The sequence below is a fragment of the Ischnura elegans genome, chromosome 4 (assembly GCF_921293095.1).
Source record: "Ischnura elegans chromosome 4, ioIscEleg1.1, whole genome shotgun sequence".
In the NCBI taxonomy this organism is placed as follows: Eukaryota; Metazoa; Arthropoda; class Insecta; order Odonata; family Coenagrionidae; genus Ischnura; species Ischnura elegans.
Genome location: NC_060249.1, coordinates 39,192,215 through 39,201,707, shown reverse-complemented (window position 1 = coordinate 39,201,707; position 9,493 = coordinate 39,192,215). Strand labels below are relative to the sequence as shown.

Here is a 9,493-nt window from a genome sequence, read left to right as displayed (position 1 = left end):
GCTTTTCTCCTCTACCACCAGAAGGGGAAGGACGGGAAGGATCAAGGAAGGGAGGCGCCGCCACGATGAGAGCCCGACGACGCCTCCAGGGGAAGGACGGGGAAGGAAGGGAGAGGACGAGGAATCCTGCACCGTCACAAGGCGGGCAGGTCCTACCAACAGCGAAACCAAGCATACGCAATTAATATACTAACGATCTTGGAGGAGTATTCTATGAGGAAGAATAATCCAACGATCAAATCGATCAGTTCGGTTCTTTTTGGCCCATCTCTAGTTACCATACCTGCAGTGAAAAGAGTATTGCTTTATTGACCATCATGGTCTCCACCTTCCCTCATATGAGGAAGAGCTACTGCCCTCTCCCCAGGTGATGTGAAGCATAATTGCTGGTGGTCTCCCATCACCAAGTAACAGCATCTTCACAGGCTTAAATTATCATTTAGATGGTCTATCATACCTAGGGATAGACCCATACCACCTAGGAATGCCGCTCCTTTTTGTCCACGATGGCTTATTTGACAAGTAAACTTGCTTATATTGCAGCTAACCTCTATATCTAGAGGTTGACCAACCATCTGCAACCTGGCAGACGCACTTAGTGGCTTAAATCTCAGCCGTGAGAAAAAAAATCTACTCCTACAAAACAATACATTAATACTTCACAAGGGTTAATATCTAGTATCGCCCTCATAACAATCAATGACTATTAAAGCCTTTGCCTCATTGACAAAATTAAATTTTGAAATAATATTGGAGGCATACCCAAAAATTCCCATACCTCTTGAACATGGAGTTCCTGAGCATTTTGGCTACATACATCCTTTGTCAGCTTTCTCCCATTACCTAATCATCAGGCCTGAAACATTTTCTTTCACAATTAGATCTAGATAATTAGATGACCAGACAATGATGTGTCATTGCATACAAAAAAAATTTTTTTAAACCTGCACCATGGCTTGAGCCTTTTGAATAGGATAATTTTCCAGGACAAAAATTAATTTTTCTACCTCAAGCACTACATCCTTCACGTATAGAAAAGAAAAAGATAAAAATTTTGGACATAGTCACCTTATAAAACATGAGGTAGCATTTTGACCAATGGTCCAGGCCACGCAGTGGACAAAGTGCCCAAAAAGCTAGGGCTTACATGGCCTGATCCACGATGCCTTTAAATATTTTTTGGGTGATACCAGGAAAATAAAATGACAAAGTTATTGCTCTTATTCATTCGTTTTTTTATATCTATACCACCAAAGACAGCCCTATACGGCCTTTCACATTGGGGTTATGAACATGTGAATAATTTAATGTACACAAACAGCCATGCCCCATATAGGGCTAACTTACCCAGGCCGGACACCAAACTGCAACCTCCTGTTTGGCAAGCAAGGACTTTACCCTGCCGCTATCGAGGCCAGCAAATACACTCATGTAGGTATAAGGATACATGCTTATTTAGGTAAATACTCATAAAAGTCATACCCTACAACTAACGTATATTTAACTAAAAAGTTGTCCTTCATAGCTGAACATGTCCACTTTCATCACTTCCCAGCATCTTATCATCACTGAGGATGATGAGGTCCCAAAAGGCAGTTTTTGAAATCGACTTAATGGAGATGGGTTCTCAGAGTATGGATGTTGAAGTTTCAGTTTCATTGTTCCAACACTGCAGCTGCCCCACCAATGCTGTTTGGATTTTCAGCTGTACTTTGATGCATATTAGCATCAACAACCCTAGTTGTGAATCTAGATCTCACTCCTCTTCTCCAATTTTGTAATGCTTCATTGCCCCCAGTAGCATTTCACCCATCAATATACGGTACTTCTACTTATATTCATTCTTTAAGATATTTCCTTTACTGTTAAAATGACTCAATTAACCCAACTTTTCCCCTCTTGCCTATTGTCAAGGGCATCTCAAATCAAGATGGGATATCCTTCTAAATGCAAAGAAAAATGTCTTCTCGCAATGAGCTTGTTAGTTTCTTTATCAAACCTAAAATTTGGAAATTAAGAAAACAAGACAAGCTTTTGAAAATGAAATTATGACTAAATTGAAACTTTTCAGAAAGATATAATTGATGCGCCATATGATTATGAATAGAAACATTGAGGCACTAGTATATGAAATCATGGATTTAAAACCAGGGGGAAAGAGTCAACCTATGATATGATATCGTTGATGAGGGCCCTTTTAGAGAGGAAGCTAGATCATTTACAAGACAATTATGCTTGTTATTTGATAATATGAACTTGGCAAAGACCATTGGCATTCTTAAGAAAAAAGAGATACAGATAAATGCATATAGTTATCTCAATGAAGATATTTTTAGCCAGTACTTGGGTACGTAGGGAGTTATAAAAAGTTCTCAACTTTTATTTACATGACAACTCCTTTACGAACTGAAACTATTAACTTAGTTAGCCAACTTTTAAGATGATACAATATGCCCATAAGAGCATTCAAAATATTCGCTTTCACATTTTACTTCACGCATTTTAAATTTCTTTTATGAAGTATTGGTCAGAAGATTCAGGATATTGCTAAGTGGGAAAATATATTTACAGCTATTTCAAATCAGTTTACAACTTACATCTGACCATCTCCGGTACTCATAATTGTCTTCATACTTTTGGTACACTAATACTTCATATCGTGATTTAGATAGAATGTAGTCATTATCCCAGCCATCAAAGGGATTTAAGGAATACTTGGATTTCCTATAAGATTATTTTTCCTCAAATTTAAGCAATAAATTCAAAATGGTGCTTAGAACAAGTAGGCTCAACCAGTATTACTTCCGCGCTATGCGAGTTGAACGGAAGACAGTTGCGAAGCGATGGTGTCCCTGGCGCTTCACTTCTGGGAAGAAGGCGGTAGGTGACTATTTGAATTTATGTCTTCGTATCGCTAGTAAATTGAGGCCAGTGAATCTTTTTTTTTCATATTAAAACATCTGAAAAGTTAACAAAGTAGTTCTTAATGTCCTTTTATTAATAAATTCTTTGTCTCCTATGAAAACTAATCAGGGCGCTTTCCTATGTGCGGTAATTGAAATTGGCGCCATATAGTTTCCAAAAGGAATCAGCCTTAAAAATTAAGATAAATTGGAAAATTTATCATGAAGGTAAGTTTATTTTTACAGTTTTATAGAATTTTATCAATTATTTTTTTAAATCTTGCATAAACATTCTACTTGCAATTTGTTTTTAAAAGCGTTGGAAGCCAATGGAGTACATTCGGCCAAGCCGGGCTCAGCCAATCACATAACTGCCAATCATTCAAAAGCGGCAACGACTTCATAACACGGACTTGGTGTTTTTGTGGTTTTTGTGTCGTAGTATTTATTGGTGTATAGGTCATCCCGCACATTCTGCCTTTCTCCCTTAGCTTTCTGCTGTAAAGGGTCACCATGGATCCCTTAACGAAAATAAGAAAGCGATTTTCTATGGGAAGACGGTCATCTGTTGACCCCATCAAGTTTTCAGCAGAAGACTCGTGGTTAGTATATAATGAAATTATCTTCTTATTGTTAATCCTCCGTGTATTAGCTTCTGTTTTTTCACCTAAGACAGCCATGCTAAATTGTGGTTGCTTGTCGGTTATTCTGTCTAAATGCTGCGCCGTCAAGACCACTTGTTCATCGCTACTTCATCCATAGCCTTATGTCAGATACATAATGCTCCATCCTTTTAAATTATGCCAACCAAGCTTGTTCAAATTTATTAAATTCCTACCAATTTATTTTATAATATTTTTGCTGAGAAACATTTATGTGGGTAGTTTGGTGGTTGGATTTCATGCTGTTGTCATTCTCTTATTTCAAAACTTCCTCTATGTCATCAACATTTTATATTACTTTTTTGGCAGGTCCCTCACTTCTAGCTTGAGTTTTTCACTTGTCTTTTTTATCATTGTTTGGTATCAAATATTTCATTTCACTCTCAACGCATTTATAGTGGAAATTTTGTACGTGTCGATAATGATATGTAGATATTTCTTCTTGTTTTTTCCACTGGAGGTATTCCACTCGAAAGTCACACAAAAGAGTGAATTCTCTATCATCTTAATTTGTCCAGTATTTTTCAGGGTAGATTTTCAATATTTTGTCAGTGCGAAATGATTTTGGATTTTACTCCACATATTGGGGTCTACATCAAATGATTACTATTTCTTAGGTGCATGTTTGTGTGGACTCGCACCCTGGACAATATCATTCTTCATGGCCATGTACACATGCTTAGTTAAAATGCTACCAAAACCAAAGGTAGGCATATATTTAATCATTGTTCAATGTTTTCTCACCCTTTCATCATTTCAGTATTATGGCCGCCGAGGAAAAGAAGCCAAAGAGTGGCATTCCAAGAATTGTGGTGGCAGGAGGCTCCAAAAGGCGTTCATCATCATCAGATCGCACATATAGTGTGTCTAAAGCGAGTCATGATGGCACTTTTGCTGCAGGATCAGCAGCTGGAGTCCTGTTTACTCCAGTTTTGAATCCAGTTACTCCAAGAGTTTCTCTTTCAGCAAGGTATTGTTTTTGTTCTCCTTTTTGTAAGTACACTTGTGCAAAAGGGTGTATTGTATGTCTTAAAATTTTTTTGTGTAGAATGGAAGTAAAAATTCCAATTTTCACGTTGCGTTAGTTGAATGATTACTTGTAGCTTTGGGGAGGTTCTCTTATGTCTTGTACACCTGTAAGTCATATAGGGTCCTTGTATAAGTAATTACGTAGCCTTGATGTAATAAATTTAATTCCTAGCACAGACTGCATTTTAGATGCAAGTTAGCCATCAGTATTGCTACATTTGTCTCCGTCTTGTATCACTAAGGACCTGACATAATGAAATGTAAAATTGAAATAGAGCAAGTTTGTTAGGTGCTTGTAAGTTATTACAGCTGAAGGACAACTTGGGTTTGTCATGTTATTTGCTTGTGCCTTAATGATTGAATAAGTTTTTTAGTAGTTGATGTTGCATGTGTCATCACTCTTAGACTAAGTTATGACTGACAAGGAAACTTTGCCTAACTGATGTCAAGAAAGAAGATGAGACCCTTTTTATTTGAAAGTAGACAGTTAGGTAGGAATACTGCTGAAGGGTTTTGTCCAAATACGCCCGGGTTTGAGAGAAAAAAGCATTTAAAAATTTAAAAATACGGTCACGTTCAATTAATTAAAAAATTTCGCCTTATTGTTTGAAGGTCGATTTGGCCCAGTGGTACCGTATCGCGCTTACGTTTTGAAAGTCCAGGGTTCGAGGCTCGGAATGAGTAATTTTTTTCCAGTCTGCCACTTTCTCCATTTTTTGTACTTTGTTCCATCTTCTTCAGATTTGTTGATTTCAGACGTTACACGTTTTTTTTACTAGACTACTTTTTTAGAATAAGCCTTAAATTGACATTCATGTCGCTAGCTTACCTTGCTTCGAATTATTCTTTCCGTTGCAGAGATTCATCCAAATCGGAGTGATATAACTCTGATGCTGGCGTCGTAGTGAAGGGAACTCGTTTCCGAAGCAAAAGATTTTAAACATACCGACTTCGAAGAGTTTCCCAGATTCCTACTTCGAGTAGAGTTTTACCTGTCTACCTCTATGATCAATTTTGAGTACTCCAAGTGCTAAACGTTGTTCTTCTTACATTTATTGCTGTCAATTAGTCTATTTTTAACTTGGTAATTGTTAGAAATGCTTTATATGCTAAATTTTCAGAATGAAGTGAGAATCGTTACTCATTATAGCTCTCGCCGTCGAATGGACCCCGACTATTGTTTGGCGGGCGGCAGGTAGGATTTTGAAAATAAATTTTGTCCTTTACACTTGGATAGTTGAAGGGCTGAACGAATAGGACAAAGGTTTTTTTAACACTTAATAAACTGGATAGGAGGTTGAAGTTCTGTATTTTTTTTCGGAATGTGTAAAGTGTCCAAAAAGTCATTTTTGACCACCCTGTCAACCATTATCCCCTATTCCTTCTTCCCTAACCGATCGCTAGGCGAGGTATGCTCCCCCTAACTAACCCTCCCCTCAATATCAGTCTCCTTCTTTCTGCGTATTTAGCAAGAGCTTTCAAACAAACTGTATAAACTGGGGAAGGAGTTGTTGGCACATATGAACTTTTTATTAGCTGGATTATACTACTAGGCTAACTTGAAATTGGTTCATGGCCCGCAACGGTTGAAGTCGATGTCCATACGATCGTATCATTTTTAGATTGGTTTGTCGGTTCATCCCTTCCCTTTTCTTTTTCCATGGCCTACCTAGACTCCCACTTTCTGCTACTCCCTTGTGCTTTTCTCTGCAGCACGATATCATTTAGTTTTCCCTCCCTTTCATGAGACCGTAAGGTGTAATCCCGCAAGGAATTGTTGCCGTATACAGGACCATTTATTTTAGGAAATACCTCAGTAATACAGGGCACCAGAATAAAAGAATTGAATATTACTGATATTGGCGGTGCCATCTCCAATTTTTCTTTTTTTATTTATTAATTTCCCCTTTACATGAACTCGGATGATGCAGGTAAAATACTTATTTCGCACGGTATACTAAATTATGAAGACATTATTCCAAACTTCTGCATTCGGATGTCAACTGATGAAGGTTTAGGCTCAAACTAATGCCAAAGATAGGAAAATACGATCAATATCCTTTAAAAAGGAAACGTAAAATAAATAATTCAATAAAAAAATTAAGACGGAACTTCGACCGCCAGTTTGGATTAGCACGTGTTAAAATAAAATTCGCCCTATAGTTTGTCCAAACAGAGACGGCGGGTAAGAGATCTCTTAATCGATTAAGGCACCGCTCATTAGCCCAACAATAGCCGCGTACCTGCCGCCCGCCAAACAATAGTCGGGGTCCATTCGACGGCGAGAGCTATAATGAGTAACGATTCTCACTTCATTCTGAAAATTTAGCATATAAAGCATTTCTAACAATTACCAAGTTAAAAATAGACTAATTGACAGCAATAAATGTAAGAAGAACAACGTTTAGCACTTGGAGTACTCAAAATTGATCATAGAGGTAGACAGGTAAAACTCTACTCGAAGTAGGAATCTGGGAAACTCTTCGAAGTCGGTATGTTTAAAATCTTTTGCTTCGGAAACGAGTTCCCTTCACTACGACGCCAGCATCAGAGTTATATCACTCCGATTTGGATGAATCTCTGCAACGGAAAGAATAATTCGAAGCAAGGTAAGCTAGCGACATGAATGTCAATTTAAGGCTTATTCTAAAAAAGTAGTCTAGTAAAAAAAACGTGTAACGTCTGAAATCAACAAATCTGAAGAAGATGGAACAAAGTACAAAAAATGGAGAAAGTGGCAGACTGGAAAAAAATTACTCATTCCGAGCCTCGAACCCTGGACTTTCAAAACGTAAGCGCGATACGGTACCACTGGGCCAAATCGACCTTTAAACAATAGGGCGAAATTTTTTAACTAAATTGAACGTGACCGTATTTTTAAATTTTTAAATGCTTTTTTCTCTCAAACCCGGGCGTATTTGGACAAAACCCTTCAGCAGTATTCCTACCTAACTGTCTACTTTCAAATAAAAAGGGTCTCATCTTCTTTCTTGACATCAGTTAGGCAAAGTCTCCTTGTGAGTGTACATGTTGATGGCTATGAATGAGAAGAATATATTGTTAAATTCTAGTGTCACTTAGATATTCCCCTTACGTTATACCTTCTCCAGTTTTATATTCATCAAGTAGTCAAATGGAAAGTTAGAAAATCATCTCCACCATCGAGGTGATTTACAAGGATTGATTGTGACTGGCACTACCATCATATGTAGTGCTTGGACATATTTTTGTAATATGTATGTCTATTTCTTGGTACTACATAATAGTTAATAAAAGTAAAATAAAAATGCATTTGATAGTGTTTTTCGTGGACAAGTGATGATGAATAAATGTTTTGTTCAGAATTTATTAGTACCAATGGTTCCTTTGCCCCTAAATAATCTTCCTTGTCCAGATTTTTTTATCAATTTGTATTGATAAGTACAAAGAAAAAAAAACGATCCCTTGTATTTCAGTGTGCATTGAGTGTTTTCCTTTTAAATATCAAATGACTTATCCCAAAACGTGGTGTTTTGACAATATTTGCAGGCCTTAGTGATGGCAGGGTAAATTCCTGGCTTGCCAAATCATAGGTTGTGGGTTTGAGGCCCACCTGGGTAGGTTTTCCCTATTCAAGGCATGAGTGTTTGTGATCATCCTATGTTGTTATTGTTAGATTTCCCTGATGTAAAGGCATTAAATGTGCAGTTTTTGGGGTGATGAAGATATATAAATAATTTTAATTGTAATAAGTGGTAGTTGTACATTTGTTGCATGTTATAATTAGTGCATTCATGGGGATTGAGTACTCAGAGAACTACAGGACAGCTTTGGAATTTTCCCTGAAATGTGACTGCTATGTAGCAGCTCAATGTGATCACATGGTTTTTTGGGCTGCTACCTGCCTGAGCCCTCATCGCTGGTTGGCAGGAACTCTATTAGTAGTTATAGTTTGCCAATGGTGTGTTTCATGATGATTTATAAGCCCCTTTAAAGGGGCTACTCAACTTTTTCTCTTGAGAGAGGCTGAGAATATTCTACATACTGTTCCACTGTTCCACTCCTGTGGTAAGCAAGGACTCTTGAGTGCCCACTCCCCCTGAGTGCACTTATTTTTAAGCTCTGGTTGGTGAGCTGTAGAAGATAGTTCTTCATGGATAGACTTCATTTAATGCAACTAAGATCTTATAACTGATTAATTTTGTCATTGCCAATTTTTTTTAACAGGAAAGCTATTGATTGCATTTCCCAATTAAGTGCTAAATCTCACACTGCACGCAAGGAACAGCGAACTGCCCTGGATAAAAACTCTCAAATTCGCCTTTCCCGCCATGTTGCATCTTATTTAAATAGAACTGGATTGGTTGGTGATCTACTGGCTGGTGGGCAAGGAAGAGCTCCTGCTGGCCTCATTCAAAGCAGTGACTTGAAAAATATGAATAAGGGGGCTTTCATTGCATTGTTCAATTTGTTGTACAAAAAAGTTGGGTCTAGGAGGAAAGTGGAATTCAATTCTTCAAATTATCATGATAGTATACCTACAATTGCAAAGAAGCTGGGCTATCCTGGGGTTATATATAAATCTCATCTACTCACCCGTAAGATTTTGAAATTTCCTTATTGGACATGATTTTCCTCATTTTGATTTTTTGATTTATGTAGTAACGGGAATATTATTTTTCTTATGCAGCCAACACTCCTCATTCATGGCCATATGTGATCGCCTTTTTGGGTTGGCTGGTTGACCTTGTTGTGCTACAGGAACCATTTGAGGTAGCTCTGGAAAGTTCTCCAGAAAGTTTGAATAGTCCTATGAATGAAGCAATGGTATGTTGATTTCAATCACTCATTTAGTAATTAAGCCATGCATGATAAGCTTTTTTTATTCAAATGTACATAGGTTTACCAATGGCAAATACA

The 9,493-nt window shown here is 37.6% G+C and overlaps 1 protein-coding gene across 7 annotated transcripts in view; it reads left to right on the top strand.

The window, feature by feature from the left end:
* The first annotated feature begins 3,268 nt into the window (after nt 1-3,268).
* The window catches only part of LOC124157303 (kinetochore protein ndc80), an 89,983-nt gene continuing 83,758 nt past the window's right edge, over nt 3,269-9,493 (top strand). For all 7 annotated transcript variants that reach the window (XR_006864570.1, XR_006864568.1, XR_006864567.1 and 4 more), the window contains exons 1-4: nt 3,269-3,505; nt 4,326-4,535; nt 8,801-9,171; nt 9,264-9,400. Coding sequence is in view for 1 of the 7 variants with exons in the window: in XM_046531922.1 (XP_046387878.1) it covers nt 3,417-3,505; nt 4,326-4,535; nt 8,801-9,171; nt 9,264-9,400 (807 nt within the window). In the remaining 6 variants the exon portion in view is untranslated. The remainder of the gene's footprint in view (nt 3,506-4,325; nt 4,536-8,800; nt 9,172-9,263; nt 9,401-9,493) is intronic.